At 37.9% G+C, this 19669-nt stretch overlaps 1 protein-coding gene across 4 annotated transcripts in view; it reads left to right on the top strand.

The window, feature by feature from the left end:
* mypn (myopalladin) overlaps window positions 1-19669 on the top strand; it is a 45522-nt gene that overhangs the window by 9506 nt on the left and 16347 nt on the right. For 2 of the 4 annotated variants that reach the window (XM_030156236.1, XM_030156238.1), the window contains exons 3-10: window positions 7677-7852; window positions 7936-7987; window positions 9718-10156; window positions 11137-11211; window positions 11916-12057; window positions 13075-13098; window positions 13450-13566; window positions 16253-16982. In XM_030156236.1, coding sequence (XP_030012096.1) covers window positions 7677-7852; window positions 7936-7987; window positions 9718-10156; window positions 11137-11211; window positions 11916-12057; window positions 13075-13098; window positions 13450-13566; window positions 16253-16982 — 1755 coding nt within the window. The remainder of the gene's footprint in view (window positions 1-7676; window positions 7853-7935; window positions 7988-9717; window positions 10157-11136; window positions 11212-11915; window positions 12058-13074; window positions 13099-13449; window positions 13567-16252; window positions 16983-19669) is intronic. The other 2 variants (XM_030156237.1, XM_030156239.1) reach the window with 1 other exon arrangement.

The following is a 19669-nucleotide window of genomic DNA, read 5'->3' on the forward strand; positions in this document are numbered from 1 at the left end:
ACTACTCATGCTTTCAATTTAGAGCGCAGGTGTCAAACATAGGGCCCGTGGGCCAAAACCGGCCCACTAAAGAGCCCAGTCCAGCCCCTGGGATAAAAATTACACTGAAGATGAAGTATCAGGTTCTATATTCATCCCAATTCTATCTTAAGTGGGTCAGACCAGTAAAATACTATCATAATAAGCTATAAATAATGACAACTACACATTTTTCTCTTTGATGTAAAATAAAAAATTAACACTGCATAAAAATGTTGACATTTACCAAAAATGTGAATAAGCTGAACAAATATGAACATGAAGTGCAGTTTTAATATTCTGCCTGTTATTAAATGTTTTGTGTATTTGTAGATCCACTGTGATCTGTAAATTGTACTGAGGAATAATATTTTTGAAATTGCGCTTACTGGTCTTAAGACGTTTCAGGTTGTTCATGTGATTCATATTTTTAAGGAAAGTTTGTAGATGTGAAAATTTTTACGTGATTTGTGAAGATGAACTATCATTTTAGTTGGCGCTCCACATTCAGCTCAATTGTAGTGGGTCAGACCAGTAAAATACTACCATAATAACCTATAAATAATGACAACTACACATTTTTCTTTTTGTTTAATGTAAAAAAAAGTAACATAGCATGAAAATGTTGACATTTACAAACTCCTTTCACCAAAAATGTGAATAACGTTAACAAATATGAACAACATGAAGTGCAATTTTAACAATATTCTGCCTGTTAAATGTTTTGTGTATTTGTAGATCCACTGTGATCTGTAAGTTGTACTGAGGAATAATATTATTGAAATTGCACTTATTTTTCTTAAGATGTTTCAGGTTGTTCACGTTATTCATATTTTTAAGGAAAGTTTGTAGATGTGAAATTTTTCATGTAAACAAATGCAAAAATTTGGAGTTGACATTATCATGCAAGTGGCCCCTGATCTAAAACATCTTGGATCTTAGCTTGTCTTTTCATGTAATTATTGATTTTGTTTTATTTCCTTAGATAACTGAGGTGGGGACTCAAAACCGGCCCACCGAACGGTCCAATCCGGTTCCTGGGATAAATTTGTGAAATGCAAAAATTACACTGAAGATCAACTATCATTTTACTTCACGTTCCACATTCAGCCCAATTCTATCTGAAGTGGGTCAGACCAGTAGAAGACTATCATAATAACCTATAAATAATGACAACTACACATTTTTCTTGTTGTTTAAGGTAAAAAAAAGTAACACTGCATGAAAATGTTGACATTTACAAACTCCTTTCACCAAAAATGTGAATAAGCTAAACAAATATGAACATGAAGTGCAATTTTAACAATATTCTGCCTGTTATTAATGTTTTGTGTATTTGTAGATCCACTGTGATCTGTATGTTATAATGTACATGAGTAAATGACAAGCTGAGGCATAAAACTGTTAGAATTGCACTTATTTTTCTTCATAAATTTCAGTTTGATAATTTTTCATGTTGTTCACACTTTTTTTAAAGGGTAATTTGTAGACGTAAACGTTTTCATAATATAATTGTACTTTTTCGGCATTATTTTTATATTATGTTATTAATTTACTGGTCTGGCCTACTTCCAATCATGCTAAACTAAAATGAGTTTGACCCCCCCTGATTTAGAGCCTTACTCATTAGAAGTGACTGGACTGAGGCTGAAAACAGACTGCACATTCCAGCCTCAACCCGGAGGAAAAGACTTGTTTGGAGTTGTTGTTTCAGTTTGTGACGTCTCATATTTAGGACGTTTCAGACTAGTCTTGGATGCTGGTGATTTACGAGCTTAGTGATAGGACAACGCATCACCTCATTCCTCTTCCTATTCCTGGATTTTATAAAGCATTAAGGAGATTAAGGAGTCATCTGCTCGGAATAGACAGAGCTTGACGTAGACGCACAGGTGTCAAACATATGGCCCATAGGTCAAAATCAACCCACTAAAGGGTCCAATCCGACCCATGGGATAAATATGTGAAATGCAAAAATTACACTGAAGATATTAACAATCAAGGATTTTCCAAAAATCATTTTAGTTCAGGCTCCACATTCAGATCAATATGATCTCTAGTGGGTCAGACCAGTGAAATATTATCATAACATAGAAATAAGTCAGGGTTTCTACAAGTTAAATTTAAGACTTTTTAAGAACTTTTTAAGACTACTTGGAACAGAATTTAAGATAAGACTTTATTGATCCCACCATGGGGAAATTTAACAGTTTACAGCAGCAATATGCTACACACCAGCACAACAGAAAGGCAGGTAGAAATATATGTTCCTAAAAGTATAAAAATTTAAGTATAAAATGTAAAGATATTTACATATTTACATAGTGATTGCACATATACCTGATGTGATATGGGGGTGGTGGAGGGTCACTGTGTAATGCTGATGTCACTGTGTAACGCCCATTTCACAGTGTATTTCAGTCATACTGGCAAAAATGACTGAATTGAGGGAAACTCGCATCAGCCAGGTGGAGAATGATCTTTTCTCCAAACAGGCCTTATTATTAAATTTGTACATCCTCATGTTTACTTTTCTCTGGCGAGCTGTCCCTTAAAGTTCCCAAAGCTGACTTTGGGAACTTTAAGGGACACGGCGTGACTAACGGCTGCACATGTGTTGGGCTGAATGTTGAGTCATTTCCCACCGGGGGCCGCAAAGTTAGTGATAATTGGTTCCTAATTTTAATATAAATTGCTGGGTTAGAACGGGTGGAACTGAGTGAACTAACGTTACTTTCTTTGCAGCTTGGACATTTAACATTTAAATGCAAAGAGATTTACATAAGAGAACTTTGTAGATGTGAACATTTTCATGATAGGATTTTACATTTTCATTGTTGTTAATTTACTGGTCTGGCCCACTTGACATCATATTGGGCTGAATGTGGAACTTGAACTAAAATGAGTTTGACCCCCTTGCACTGGTGCATATGTTGTATGTCAGAGAAAAAAAAATGCTGAGGAAAAATTTAGTAAAAACCATCTCTGAGGCCTTCTGGGACCAAAGATAACAATTTAAACCAAACTAACCAATGCAATGACATTTATCCCAATATAAATCTATATTATAACATTTGTCATTAGTAGGTTTTTTTTTAAATCTGTGACTGATTTTAAATGTTTTACCTCTAAATTTCTAAAATATTTTTCATGTTCTGACTGCAAATAATAATTTTCTGTCACTACTAACCATCTACTTTCTTCACATCTCACTGAGGAAGAAAAATCTCCCATTAAACTTTAAGGAAATACTGATGTTTCTAAACTATATGGACATAAATTTTGGGACACATGTCTACAGCTGTAAGATGTCCTGTTCATGCTGATTTGAGATATATATTGTTTATACATTTTGGAAGCAAATATAACAATTTAAACCAAACTAAAAATGCAATGATATTTATCCCAATATAAAACTATATTCTGACATTAGTCATTATTTTGTATCCCAGACCCCTGTTAGAAAAGAAACACCTGAATTCAACGTGTCCCCATACTTTTGTCCAACAGATACGTCTTAACCCATGATGATGATGAACCTACTTTTCACATTCTCATGACAGTAGTGGATGAAAATGCATATTTCACATTTTCTTTTGCTGATTTTACAGAATTTTGGAAAGCCTCTGAATTGAAAACTGACCATGATTTATTTAAAGCAAAAATAAGCGTAAAAACTAATAATAACTCCATTAAATCTAACATTGTGTTGTATTTCTTATCTTCTTACCATAGCGTGGCCTCTAAACTGACGTGACATGCTGCTGCTGCTTCTTGTCTTACAGGGAAAAGGATAGGGCTTGCTCATCAAAACGTTTTCCTCTTGGCCTGCATAGCTTTGCTGAGTGGCACGAAGCCAGACGCACTATTAGGGAACTGAAAGACACCGCACCGCACTCATGGAAACACTGCTGTAGGGCTGACGGAGGGAAAGTATGGGCTATAGAAAGGACATTAAAAACAAAAAGAGCCATGAGTGGACATTCTGGAGATAAACTATCACTGGATTATCTACAGATTGTTTTAGACTGAGCAAAAGGTGACAAGAGAAAACTGAATAAAAGTGAAAAATCTCAATAAATACATGGAGAAGGGAAGTTAACTCCACCAAGGGTCCACAGTCCTGTAAACAAACTAGAAAGACTTTACAAGACCAAAATAGCATAAAAATAATGTAAAATATGTAATTAGATGTAAAACATGAAACACAAAACAAGTGACGAAGCATTAGATGTAAGATAAAAAAGATGTAAGAGGTCAAATGTGAAAACAGTGTTGAAGGTGCAAACAGACAAAAATGGCACAAAATACATAAAAAGCTTAACAATGTAAAAGACTTAAAATGGGCAACAAGATGGAAACAATATTTAAGAGACATAACATGATAAAAAAACAATCTTAAAAACGTAAAATACAGAAGATGAAAACAAACTGAAGATGAACAGACAGATTATAAACACTGTAAAAGATACGATAAAGACAATATTAACAATGAAAACCATGTAAAGGATATTAGAAGACTAACATTACGTAAAATCCTCAGTAAACCACAATAAGACAGAAACAGTGTTAAAGATTTATCAAAGTGAAACGAGCTAATTCTGTTACCGTTGACGTCTCGAGAAGATGAATCAGCATCTGAGTTCAATCTGTTCCTGAAAGAAAACCCAGACAGGAAAGGAAAATAAACAAACACCAGTGAACGTGGGAGGGTGTGGAGGAACCGAACTGAGCAGCAGGTTTTGTGAACATCAGTGCAGTAGTTTTTGTGTAATCCTGTTGACGGACATTATCTATCCATGACACAAGGGGTCAGTGATGAGCTGAAAACAGCTACTTTTACAATAGATAGATAGACTTATTTATCCCATAGTGGGTCATTCTGCTAGCAGTCTCCAATACAGTTTGAGTGGGTCAGAACACTACAAAAAACACATCAACATTTCAGACATCATCATCACACACATACACACAGTCAGTGTGAGCAGCTTAATGCGATCATTAGTATATACGTGTACAGCAGCAGCAGCAGCAGCATACAACATCTGAAGGAAAAAAACAGACAAGCAGCAGTCTGATGGCAGAGGGAATACATGAGTTTGTGTATTTGTTTGTTCTCCTCTGAGGTGCATAGTAACGTCTCCCTGACATTGGGTACATTCAGAAGTGGTGGACCACGGCTCAGGAGGTAGAGCGGGTCGTCCATTAACCGAAGAGTTGGCAGTTCGAATCCCACCTAGTCAGCCCGTTGTGTCCTTGGCAAGACACTTCACCCACCCTGCCTCCAGTGCCACTCACACTGATGTATGAATGCGTAGTGGTCGGAGTAGGTGCTACAGGTGTAGTTTACCGCCACCAGAGGGAGAATGTGAGAGTGAATGAATAATGGGTCAATAATGTAAAGCACTTTGGGTACCTAGAAAAGCAGCCATGGCTCAGATGGAAGAGCGGGTTGTCCAATCGAATCCCGCTCTGTCCACGTGCTTGGGCAAGACACTTCACCCTCCTTGCCTCCAGTGCTGCCACTCACACTGGTGTATGAATGTGTGTGAATGTTCGGTGGTGGTTGGAGGGGCTGCAGGTGCAGACTGGCAGCCACGCTTCTGTCAGTCTGCCCCAGGGCAGCTGTGGATACAAATGTGGTTTACCACCACCAGAGTGTGAATGTGAGAGCGAATGAATAGTGGATCCTCTGTACACGCTTTGAGTATGCATTCATAGAAAGCGCTATACAAATCTAATCCATTATTATTATAGAAGTACTACACATGCAGTACATTCAGTAGTATTACACACACCAGAGCTTAGCTCCGCCTCCTTAGGTCCACAACAAACCCCACCAGAGCTCAGCTCCCTCTCCCTCAGTGTAAAACAACCCTCCTGTTATTCAATTTCATCTCCTGATAAACTAAATAAACTATGAAGTTGAGTAAGTGCAAGACGACCCAGAGACACACCTAAATATAAGGGCTACGTGGGATTATCAGACGTCATGTCATGATGCATTCTATGGTTCTAGTATCTCAGTACATCAGCAATGAGCCGCTCATCTAAGCTGTGATCTATTCTAAACGGATCCTAGAATTCTAGAGCCGACAGCAAAGTTGGACACAAATAACTTGTTACTATTGCATGATAAAATTACAAAGATAATAAATAGAAAAGCATTAACATCCTCGTTGCTTAGATAACTATTCAGTTACAACCTACACATTTAAACCCAACAACAACAAAAAAAAACTATTAAATGAGTTGTGGGCGATGTGAGGGCAATGTAATGTAGATCAGGGGTCACCAACCCCAGTCCTTGAGAGCTGCTATCCTGCATATTTTAGATGAGTCCCTCTTCCAACACACCTGATTTAAATGATGAGGCTATCATCAAACTCTGCAGAAGCCAAATAATGACCTGTCAGGTGTGGAAGAAGGAAACATCTAAAACATGCAGGATAGTAGCTCTTGAGGACCAGGGTTGGTGACCCCTGGTGTAGAGGCTCATGAAATAAAACGACCATTGACCATGGGCTGCACAAGGGCTCCCCCTCCTCACAAAAGTCAGTTTTTGGCACATTCAGTAGTCCTACACAATGTACACATCTTTAGTTTCATTTACTTAACGTAATTAGTTCATATGCATCTTTATTTTGATTTAGTTTACATCTTTATTTGAACTTTCTTTACATTATTAGATCGTTTGCATCTTTAGTTTCATTTATTTTACGTCACTGGTTCATTTTTAGGATCAGGACTCACTAAATGTGAATTCAACTCCTTCCCTCAATAAACAGCATCCAAATATTAGTTTTCTGTTATTTAGTTATTACTTGTTCATAATTTTATTAAGTTTTTCATTGAGTTTTGTTAATTTATGATGATCAAAACTATAAATGTCTTAAGTTTAATTAGGTTTACGTCATTAGTTAGTGCACATATTTAATTGCCTCCGCCAAGGAAGTTATGTTTTTGCCAGCGTTGGTTTGTTTGTCTGTGTGCAAGATAACTCAAAAGGTTATGGATGGATTTGGATGAAAATTTCAGGAAATGTTGATACTGGCACAAGGAATAATAGATTAAATTTTGGTGGTGATTGGGGGGGGGGACTGATCTACCTTGGTGGAGGTCTGCGCTCTCCCAAGTGTTTTTCTAGTTATGTCATTACTTCATATGTGTCTTTAGTTTCATTATATGGTTTATACATATACCAGGAATTATGTCTGTCCACAATTTTTGTGCATTCTTTACCACTAGGTCAGGTGCAATGCACAGTTTGATGACTGAATTAGAATTTTCACATTATACATTTAAATTTTTTTTTTGTTAAAGATTGAATGTTAAGTCTTGTGCAGAATAATGGTTATCTTAGTTTGACTGAACTACCCAAAAAGGACAGTTATTTAGTTAAATCTAATATATAATTATCTTTAATTTCAAATTTAAAACTAATCCCTGACAAGGTGGGGTATCAATGAGGAGGAGGGGCAAAGGGTTGTAGCCCCACCTACTTTTTCACTTTTTTTTTTATAAATAGGTGAGAATGAACCAACAGGTCACTAAAAATAAATAAATATTCTATCTTGAATCCAACCTCCTTGAAACCTAACTCAAAAAAGACAGTTGCTTTCTTCATAGTGCCTCATTTGTTGTAAATTTTCTTTCAGGTGGTTTTGTGAAGGTAAGGAGCTGGAGAACAGCCCTGACATCCAGATCATCACTAACGGGGAGCTCCACTCTCTGATCATTGCTGAGGCTTTTGAAGAAGACACCGGACGTTACTCCTGCTTCGCATCCAACTACTACGGAACAGACTCCACGTCGGCTGAGATCTACGTGGAAGGTGGTTTTCACGTCTGTTTCATCCTGGTTCATCGTAACAGTCATGTTCAAGTCTTAATGAGGAACTATTTTCTACTCCAACAGGTGCCTCTTCCTCCGAGTCTGAAGCAGAGCAGCGTTTTGAACGAGTAGCTCCGTGAGTTTCATCTTTTATACCTTTATATCCCTCCTGCTCTACAGCTCAGTTAAATATTACACTTTTTATTCCACTTTTTCATCACTTTCCTATCCACACATCATTTAAGTGTTGATGATGACTAAATTCATTAAAACCCCTGTGGTTTCACTTGTAATGCATCACACCAAAGCCAAAAAAGGCCTGTTTTTCATCTTGTAAAGAATCCATTCTTTGGAGAAACATGGTTGACTACTATACCTTCTCATGGAGTGTCCGACACATCCAGAAGGGCTTGGTTAGGCTGAGAAAAAGGGCTCTGAGAAGGGCTAAAAAAAGAAGACACAGAATACACAATAAAAATGGACCTCAACACTGATCTCCTGTGTGTAAATCTACTCTAGTATTACATCACCTGGTTCATGTCATCATCTTCCAGCATCTAAAGAGGAACAGGATGTAGATGTTTTTCTGATTGATGGAATCAGGTTCTGCTTTGAGATGCTTTCAGGGAACATTGTTGTTATACTTTTCGTACTTTTTAAATTATTGATGATGTTTTAGATGTATATTCTTAGTTTAGTGTTTTATGTACTGTTTTAGAACGGACTTTTATGGTGTTTTACGTATATTTTAAGTGTGGATGTATGATGTATGCAAGATTTAATGTATAGCTGTGATTTTGCGTTACTTCTGCTGCTGTCTTGGCCAGGACATTCTTGAAAAAGAAATTTTTAATCTCAATGAGCTCTTTCCTGGTTAAATAAAACAAAAAGTACACTGCACTGTTTATCTGGCGACTACCCTGCCTCTTGGCCAGGTCGTCATTGTAAATGAGAACTGGTTCTCAACTGACCTACCTGGCAAAATAAAGGTTAAATAAAGGTTAACACTGACTTCCATCTGGTTAACTCCACACTGAACTGATGCTTTAGTGCAACCAAAGCAACGTTATAAACATGTGACGGTCTTGTAGAATATGATGCATCATCACAACTAGATCAAACTACAAACACAATGTGGAGTAGTTCAAATGAGTTCAACCTTAAACATACAACAGATTTTACTTAAAACAGGTCCATAAGTATCTGAACAGTGACAAAAGAATGTGGACCAGGGAGAAAACTCAGTGTTTGGTGATGTCCATGGGTACCAAACTTCAGGAGGTCAATGACCATAAAGGATTTTCATTCAAGTATTAAGAATAATCCTCATATTTATAGCTATTTTAGTTTGTCCAGTTACTATTGAGCCTCTGAAAATGGAGGGATGATGTTTATAATGGTTGCAATTCCTAAACAGTTAATGAAATATTTTAGCTAAACCCCTTGAATGACAGCTCACATCAGAATCCCATCTTTAGTTTCATTTCAGATTCACTGTGTTGGTGAACAGGGGCACCTGTGTCACTGTCCACATACTTATGGACCTGACTGTACTTACTTTTGCGTACTGGTTGGCACAAAAGTGCAACTGAGCTGTAGTGCACATGCTCAGAATTGCAATTGTGACAATTGTGCTTAATATACAGAGGCTTTTCTGAATTATCCTTTAGTGTTTTAAGGAAAATGTATACCGGTAGTTGTCAGAAAGTACACATTCTCTGCTTTAATTTGATGAATTTCACCAGAAAGGCATGTACATTTAGCTGATAATACTGACATACTTTTACACGAGTAAACGATTTGATTCTTCCTCCTCTCCTGCTGTTAAGTCTGGAACTTTGAAATGTTCTTCTGTGGTTTTCAAAGGCAGCAGAGGAAAACCCCAAAGTCAGCCCCGTCTTTACCTCCACCATCGAGCCAAACTCTGTCTGCAGAGGAAAAAGAAAAGTCAGTTCAGCCCGAACAAACAAAACCCACTGAGGAACCAGAACCAGCAGAGGACCTCAGTTCTGCACCAACAAACCACACCTCAGCAGAGACTGAGACCCCCGAGTCAGACCAGTCAGTCCAGACCCCAGACCACATACAGATACCGGAGTCGTCTGAGTCGTCCACGGTTCAGTGTGCTCAGGACCAGACACCGGCGCCACTCGTCCAGGTGTTCCTGCCTCTGCAGCCCGCTGATACCGAACCGACACAAGCCCAGGAGGAGTCACCGCCCATCCCACTGCAGACCCCACCCCTGATCCCAGTGGTGTCGTCTGTTCTGTCGGTCCAGGCTCCGACACAAACACCACTAACTGAGGTAAAACAGATCACACTCTGGTTTCACTTTGACTGGGTTTTGGTTGAAATGGGTCAAACAAAAAGTAGAAACAACAACTATAATTTAGACTGGATAGAAGATGATCTCTAAATCTTTAATTCAATTTTAAGGAAATATTGATGTTTTTATGTCAAATCATAACGAACAGAACACCTTACAGCTGTAGACGTGTCCCAATATTTATATCCATATAGTTTAGAACTATCAACAGTTCATTAGAGTTTAATGGGAGATTGTTCTTCCTCAGTGAGAAGTGAAGAAAGTACAATTATCAACAATTATCAGCATAGTTGGTGATCCATTTAATAGTTGACATTTAATCACTGAATTGAACTATTGGGTTGTGAAGTTTAGTTTTTCTCATTTAAGGAATGATAACATATCCCTTAACCCTTTATTAGGTAAGTGGCTATTTTTGGTAATTTCCACAAACATTCCAAGACAGTGACAACTACAGTTCCAGTGACGACAGGGTGTCAGCAATCTCAGGTCCAATGTGGTCTCCAGGGTCTGTAAGGTCCACCTGTGCATGAACAGTGAGTGGACCTGCTTTGTTCGGTACCATGAAGTAATGGTACTAATGTAAGGAGTGATGTTCAAAGGGATCATGTGGATGTGGACAGGGGTCTGAATCAGCACGCATGTTATTGTAATGTTCAAAAAAGACATGTTCTTTTCACCTTATGTGTGTTTCTCTTGAATTTTTTTTGCCACTTATGGGCAAGGAACCAAATATGGTTACTTCATTAACCTTGATTTTTTACATGACAATAAAACATTATGGATTTCACAAAAGCAAGTCTTATGTCCACCAATACCACACTAAGGTTGAAATTAGTATTTCTATACATGAACTATTTAACCACAAGGTAACTGAAGGTACTCCAGAGGATTTAGATGCTCTACATCTGGTTCTGAAATCTTTTCAATCACTTCCTCTCTGGGCTTTTCCTCTTTAGATTCAAAGCCCCAGCGTCCCCTTCCTCCAGGGGCTGAATGGCCAACCCATCATGGCAGCCCCCGTCTTCACTAAGGTACCATCAGCCTCTACAGCACAGGTGTCAAACATGTGGCCCGTGGCCCAAAACCCACCCTCCAAAGGGTCCAATCCAGCCCCAGGGATAAATTTATGAAGATTACACTGAAGATATTAACAGTCGATGATGTTAAAGTCATATTAGTTCAGGTTCCACATACAGACCAATATGATCTAAAGTTATATCAGCCTAGTTAGATACCATTATAGTAGTGTAAAAAAGGATAAATACATGAAAACATTTACATTTAAAAACTATCCTTTCACACAAAAGGTGAATAACCTGAACAAATATGAACAACCTGAAATGTTTTTAGAGAAATAAGTGTAATTTGACCAATGTTGTTTAATGCTAAATGTTTTGTGTATTTGTAGATCCACTGTGATCTGTAGGTTGTAATGATAAACTGAGGCAGAATATTGTTAAAATAAACTTATTCTTAAGAAATTTTCAGTTCTCATTTTTTGTGAAAGAATAGTTTGCTAATATTTATTTTGTAATTTTACTTTACTGCATTGAAATAAAGACAACAAACTGAGGTTGTCATTATTTATAATTTAATCATTATTACTTTGCTGATTTGGCCAGCTTGAGATCAAATAGATCTGTATGCGACCCCACAAGAAAAATGAGTCTGACACCCCTGCTCTACAGGATCTGCCCCGTGTCGTGGTCTAACACTCTCCCCCTTGTCCCCTCAGAATCTGCAGGACCTCCTGGCGTCCGAAGGCCAGCTGGTGGTGCTAGAGTGTCGTGTCAAGGGGACGCCATCTCCTCGAGTGGACTGGTACCGGGAGGGAAAACCCATCGAGGACTCTCCAGACTTCAGGATCCTACAGAAGAGTAAGATGCTGTTCAAGACACTTTCATTCATTATCAGAAAAAAGACGAGTTATAATCTGGGTTCAACAAAAAATAGAAAGAGCACTTCAAATGTACCGCTTCATAAACATACAATTAGCAATAAAATATAGAGTTGAGATTTCAGGAAAGATGTTTGACAAGGTCTCATTCTCTATTTGAACATACACATTATGGACAAAAGTATGTGGACATGTTAAATTCAGGTGTTTCTTTTCTAACAGGTCTGGGATACAAAACAATAATGACTTATGTCATAATATAGTTTTATATTGTTCCACCACTTCTGTCAATGCATCCTCAAAAATCACTTCCTATAATGTGCAATAACTCTAAAAATGTGAATTTATGCGCAGTAAGTCATGCAATAATCTTCTGTTCTGCAATAACAATGCAATATTTATCAGAATATAAATGCACTATTTTTATATAGACTTGGGTTCACAGATATGCACACTATTAACAATGTAAATTTGTGTCTATTCATATTTTGTCTATTTTAATTTTCTTCATGCTACTTGGCTGTTCTTATGTTATTTTGTAAATGTCTAAAATTAATATTCTATTTTCTTGCCTTATTTTTATTTTTTGTAATTTTATATTCACTCTATTCTTACTTTCTGTAGTACTGGTGTTTTATTAATTTTGGTGCACTGACTTGTTTACTAATTTGCACTACAAATTTATTGAACACAAAGTGACAATAAAGTCTATTTTATTCTAAAATATAGGGGAAAGTAAAAGTTAGACAAGAAAGTCAGGAAAATACAAAATAATACAAATACATCTCAGATTATTAGTGATAAATTCATTTAGTCATTAGTTCATATGAGCAGACTTTAGTGGGTCATTTTAAGGGTTTGCTCATGTGGTTTTAACTGGTTTATTTTGCAAAATACTTACACTGAAGTGTGTTTTAATCGCTGCTGAGTCACTGTAGAACTTTCACATTTCCACTTATTCGTCTTGTGTCATAACCGTGGTCTTTTTTTTTTCTAGAGCCCAGATCTCCAGCTGAATCAGGTACATATTTAATTACTAAACTCACCTGTTTCATGTGTAGAAGCAGCTGTCCATCTGTCTGTGTACACTGCTGCTGTGTGTACATATTACTCTGCTCAAGTGTTTATAGTCCTTGGCCGCGGCTTCAGCTCCTCTTTGTACATAAGCCAGGGCTTCTTTTCCCTGAATGTAGACCTTATAAGGTAGAGTCTCTCCATGGCAGACCACTGCAACCTGCTGGAGCTGCTCACAGACGACCAGTCCACAGAAAACACACTGTGATGGTTAAGAGATGAGCATTAGATGGTTGTTCTGTATCAAACCAGCTTAAAAATGTGAGTATTGCTTTGTCTTTTTTGTTTCTTTTACCAGAGGAAATATGCACGTTGGTTATTGCTGAGGTGTTTCCTGAAGATTCGGGGATGTTTACATGTACAGCAAGCAACAAATATGGAACCGTGTCCAGCACTGCAGCACTAAGGGTCAAAGGTAAAGTGTCTCATCAGCAGGGATCACATTTATACCTCGAGCTGCAACTGACCATTAATGATCTAATGATTGTCTCTCTGCTATTTTATTGGCTTTAAAAATGTCACAAAAAAGGTAAAAAAAAAAAAAATGTTGATTAGTGTTTCAACATCTTTACTGGTTTTGTCTAAATTTGTTCAGTTTAAGGTTGTGTGTAAGATATAAGAGGAGTAAATGCAGAAATGTAATGTTATAATTAGAATTATGTCATTAATGGGGACACAACATTGTATTTTCATTACCTTAGATTGAGTCGTTTTTACAGACAGAGCAGGTCACCTCCACGGACACTTCCATATTGTTTTGCCACGTTTCTACAGTTACTCCAAAACATCCTCCTCCTTCCTTTTCCTCTTCTTTTCCTATCAAATTTCCTATTGTCAGAACATCCAAAGATATTAGGCAATACACAAGTGTCATCCAGTGTTTTACTAAGGTGTATTTCCCTGCTCTTCCCAGCTCTTTTTATTTGCTTTTTCAATTTGCACAAAATTTGGAAAAGTTTAAAATTTAGCAAGAACATATTACTTCAGAATCAGAATACTTTATTAATCCCCAGGGGAAATTATTGGATGTTAACAGTCCCTCCATTCAAGTAGAATAAAAAGTAGCAGGAAAGAAATTATCAATACAACAGAAAAAGAAAAATGAGGCTTACGCAGTCAAAGGCCGACAGCAAAGGTATATCCCTGAAATCCCCCCAGTCCTCTGCTATATATGTATAAATCTATCCATGGATGGATCAATGGACCTGATAGTGGCAGAACAATGGTCAGAGAACCAATTTTTCCCCACAAAACTCCACCCAGTGAATGAAAATGACACCATATGAACTCTGGATGGTAGACAGAAAATGGACATTTGGAAGACGATCAATATGCACCCAATTTAATCTCAGTCGGCCTATTATTGCTTGATTTATGCCCAAAAAACTGATTTTCAACTAAAACGCCCCATTTGGATGACTTATAACACTCATGGAGAAGCTGAAATCGATGGTGTTCTTCTACTCGGGGTCCCCTATGTTGGTTATCAAGGGAGAAGAAATCCAACCAAATCTATCCTAGTTTTTTTTTTTTTTTTTAATATGGCAAGGCGAGAAGGATAACCTTCTTATCCAACAAAAAAAGAAAGGAAAACAAAAATCAGCGTGCAAGGTAAATAAAAACAACTACATTAAGCACTTGGTGTAACAGATGTACCAACATGATCTAAATATGGCTGCCAAATTTTCAAAAAGGTGTTATATTGTTTTCTGAGACAATAAGATTTTTTCCCGGTGGATGCAACTATTCATCTCAAAAGACCACGTATCAGTAAGAAGTGGGCAATCAGATTTCCACGACACCATAATGCACTTCTTGGCTACACATAGAGCAACTTCCATAAATTTGAGTTGTGCATTGTTGAGAGAACCACAAATACTTGTAAAGTTCCCCAGTAAACACAGTTTAGGGTCTACTGGAACATTAACGCCTGTGATCCTGGTTAAAGTGGAGCAGCAAATCTGTCCTAGTTACCGTGTTCACACTAAGGAGATCCAGTAGCAGCATTTGGGGTAAAGCTATTATAGCGCTTTAGTAACTGCAATCAAGTCAGATTTGGCAAGTAATGATGTGTCTGCATGTTCAGGAGAAACATACAACTATTAATACCAGATTAGATGGAAAACACCAACAAAATGCTTGCTTGTATGAAGAGCTCCACAAACAAATTTCAGACAAAAGTGACATATGATCCAGACCAGAAGACCAGTTTGGGTTATAAACTATTGACCAGCCTACATCGATCGGATGCTCCATCAACAGTTCAGATCATCTGTTGAAAATAATATAAAATAACAACAGACCAGCACTAGATACATACATCTGGATTTCATTTTGCAGTTCGTCCAAAAATTCTGTTAAGATTTGCAATACATTTGGAAGGAACCCCACCTACTGTATTTGAGGGTAAACCAGACTTAATACCCCTGTCTAAACAACAGGGTCTTCAGCTGCTTTTTAAAAGACTCAACAGAATTTAAAGTGCAAAGTGACAGTGGTAATGCCTTCCATAGTCTGGGGCCACTGCTTGAAGGGCCCGATCCCCTCTAGTTTTGAAGTGGGTGTGGGGGATGACCAGCAGGCACTGACTCAATGATCTAAGAGCATGTGTAGCGTTATGATTAGGGCAATTTTAGCAACTCAGAAACGTAAACAGGGCCTTGACCATTTAAGTGAGAAATAAAATTTTAAAATAAATGCTAAAATGAACTGGGAGCCAATGTAGTTCTGCTAAAACCGGTGTGATATGTACTCTTTTACTGGTGTGAGTTAAAAGTCTTAAAGCAGCATTTCTGAACAGCCCGAAGAAGGTGATGAACATCTTTGTGTTTTGAACAAATAAAAAGGCTGTTACAGTCGTCTAGGAAGAAATAAAAGCGTGAATGATCATCTCAAGTTCTAGTTCTAGTTGTATGTTTACAATCTTGTGCTACCTTTTAGGGTGACAATTCAACATCTGTCCAGGGACTGCAGATGAAAAATAGCCGTTATGCTAACTCTGGTGCATTTACAGTCATGTGAATTAATGTATAATGTCCCTGTTAAATAAACTAATGAATAAAATCAAGTAAGTACCTTTCTTTCTTCTTTCTTTTCTTCAGGGAACGGTAGCAGCAGCCACCATGTGAGGCCTTTCAGCAGTTTGACAGTGGAACCAGCTCAAACGCACCCTCCCCCGTTAGATCTCACCCCTCCCACCTTCAAAACTCAACCAGAGGTAACTGTGACCAACAGCATCAAACCCCACTCCAGCACCATCCGCCTGGACCCGCTGGTCTCTAGCACCTTACGCCTGGACCCCCTGAACACCAGCACCCTCCGCCTGGACCCCCAGAGCTCCAGCGTGCTCCGACCGGACCCCCTTCGCACCAGTCTGCCCAGTCTGGAGCCCACCAGCCTGAGCAGCAGCCTCTACCTGAGCTCCAGGAGTACCAGCACCCCCGCCTTAGACCCTCTGCACTTCCACCGGGACCCTCCTGGATCTGCTGAACCACAAAGCATCCTAAAACCTTCCTCTGTGGTTGAGACTGGGCCGGAGCAGGAAAAGCCTCAGCCCGCATCGCCTGACATGAAAACCCCCAAAGCCAAGGGAACCCCAAACGGGACCCCCTTTGTGATACCCCTCCCAGATCCTCCGCCAAACTCCTGCTTAAAGTCAGGAAATGGAACCAACCATAAACAGTCCCGGTCCGGCTCCAGAGTGGGTCTGCGTGTGCACTTTAAACTGCCTGAGGATGAGGAACAGAGTGACCCGTCCAGTCAGTCTGATGAAGACGGGATGCAGGCGTCCATCAGCAAGGAACCGCCTCCAGTGTTTGCAAAACCCAAACTGTGAGTACATTATGTTCACTGACGATTATTTTCTCAGTTAAATGATCAGTTGTTTGATCTGTAAAATGGTGGAAAATGTCGATCAGTGTTTCCAGAGTCTGAGATGATGTCCTCAGATGTTTTGTTTGGTTGGAGATGTTCAGTTTAACGTTATAGAGAAATAAATAAACCAGACGATACACTATATGGACAAAAGTATGTGGACACATTGAATTCAGGTGTTTCTTTTCTAACAGGGGTCTGGGATATAAAACCATGATGACTAATGTCAGAATATAGTTTTATATTGGGATAAATATCATTGCATTGGTTAGTTTGGTTTAAATTGTTATATTTGCTTCCAAAATGCTTCAGAGATGGTTTTTACGTATTTTCTCTCAACTTTTACTGTTTGTTTTTTTTTTTTATCCATAACTATGATTTTAAATGTTCTATGCTCTAAATTTTGAAAATATTTTTCCTGCTCTGACTGTAAATAATAATTTTCTACCACAACTAACCATCTACTTTCTTCACATCTCACTAACGAAGGAAAATCTCCCATTAAACTTTAAGGAAATATTGATGTTTATAAACTATATGGACATAAATATTGGGACACATTATGTCTCCAGCTGTAAGAAGTCCTGTTCATGATGATTTGAGATATAAACAATATTTCCTTACAGTTTAACGAAAGATTTTTCTTCCTCAGTGAGAAGTGAAGAAAGTAGATGGTTAGATGTGGTAGAAAATTATTTAGTCGGAGCACGAAACAAATTTTTTAGAAATTTAGAGGTAGAACATTTAAAATCACAGTCATGGATAAAAAACACAATCAATGTTGAGAGAAATTAAGTGGAAAAATTTAGAAGCAAATATAAAAATTTAAACCAAACTAACCAATGCAATATTAATCCCAATATAAAACAATATTATGACATTTGCCATTATTGCTTTGTACCCCAGACCCGTTAGAAAAGAAACACCTGAATTCAATGTGTTCACATACGTTCGTCCATATAATGTTTTGAACTTGAAGAGGCTAGAATGAGAGAAATAATGGATTAATTGATTGATCATTGCATATGTAGAGTAGAGCAGATAGGCATACTTAAGTATTATGGAATAAAACCATGTTGAAAGTCCAAAGACATAGTTGTAAAAGGTGGGGAAGGTTTTCAGTGGTGGAATATAATAATGCAAAATAACGTGTTTTAACTCAACTTTAAGTACAAATTTAGGTGCTTGTTCTGCATCTCAGAGGTAAATAATGTAAGTTTTACTCCTCTACATTTGTCCGATGGCTTCAGTTCCCCTTCAGAAACATTCTTTTCCTGTTCAGTCAAAACCATATATGTCTAAAACTGTTGGTTTTGTGATAAACCAAAGGTTCTTTTATGGGTTGAGAACCTTTTCCTCCCTCCATAAGGTTCACTAGGTTAGTGAAATAACTGAATATAACTTTAATTATTATGTTGTCGTTGTAAAATCAAATGAGAAAATGAGAATTATTTACATCTACAGAGGAAGCAGGTTGTTTCCATCAAGTCATGTTTCTACAGTAGCTCAGGATGGACTTACTCTTCTTTTGTCTTTTGAAAATGACCCTTAAAAGTGCTTGAATCTGACCTTGAAAAATGTGTACGAACCCTGATAATAGCAGAACACTGACAGGGGCTGTTACTTTCAGTATGTGAGGGTTTTTTTCACTGCGTCGGTCGGGTGTTTTAATCTAAATCAAATGTCATGGGCTGTATTAAGAGAAGCAGAGGAGGGAGGTTCCTCCTTTGCTGGGTTCATCCATCAGCTTTGGTCAGACCCAGTTCACTACTGAATAAACCTGGACCTCAGATGTGGATCTTCCGACTTTCCAAAACAAAGGATGGTGTTTTTTATTTGTAAGTCTGTCTTTGTGCATTTACATTTATCTCTGGTGATTTATCATGTGGTGCTTAATGTGTCCTGTTCCTTTCAGTGATGGTACTCGTATGGGAATATTGCCATTTTCTGCAGCTTTATCCTTCTACTGCGCTACACCTCACATGCAAATATTGTCTTTTTTCAGTCTGCTATTTTTGTCTGACAACTTTAGTTTATAGTTCAAGAAGATTTTGCACAATGGATGATATAAAACAGATTTAAAATCCAACACGTCGCTAAGTTTAAACCAATAATTTCCAGCTTTTTTGTCTTCCAGCAGTGTGTAGTCGACTTCAGATGTTCACAAAAATAATGGTGTTTTTTTTTCCCCATCAAACGTCTGACTTGCTTTCATCTCAGTAAATGTTAAAGTCATCCATTATGTCATAAAAACAGATGCATGGATCAGATGTTTTCTTTTCTCATTAATCATATGATGAGTGTCTGCTCCTCCTCCACTTACATGCAACTACATTTCTATATTGCTATATCTTTATATTATTTTGGATTTTTCTTGTCGGACTTCTGCTTGCAGTGGTTTATCTGAACACAGCTGCGTCAGTATTTTCCTTCAGTAATTGCTTCTACTGTTGAATTTACAGATTTGTGTATAAATACAGGGAGCTTCGTATTTGCAGTGAAAGCTGAGATCGTCTTCAGCTTGAAGGGTGTTTTGTTTGTCCTGTCCGTGGGCCATAAAAGGGCAGAATATTCCTAGGCTCATTCCTTCTGGAGTTCACAGTCCTGCTGCGATTTATGAGAGGAGTACAGCAGCTTCTCTCACA

This window comes from Sphaeramia orbicularis, chromosome 15, assembly GCF_902148855.1.
Source record: "Sphaeramia orbicularis chromosome 15, fSphaOr1.1, whole genome shotgun sequence".
NCBI lineage: Eukaryota > Metazoa > Chordata > Actinopteri > Kurtiformes > Apogonidae > Sphaeramia > Sphaeramia orbicularis.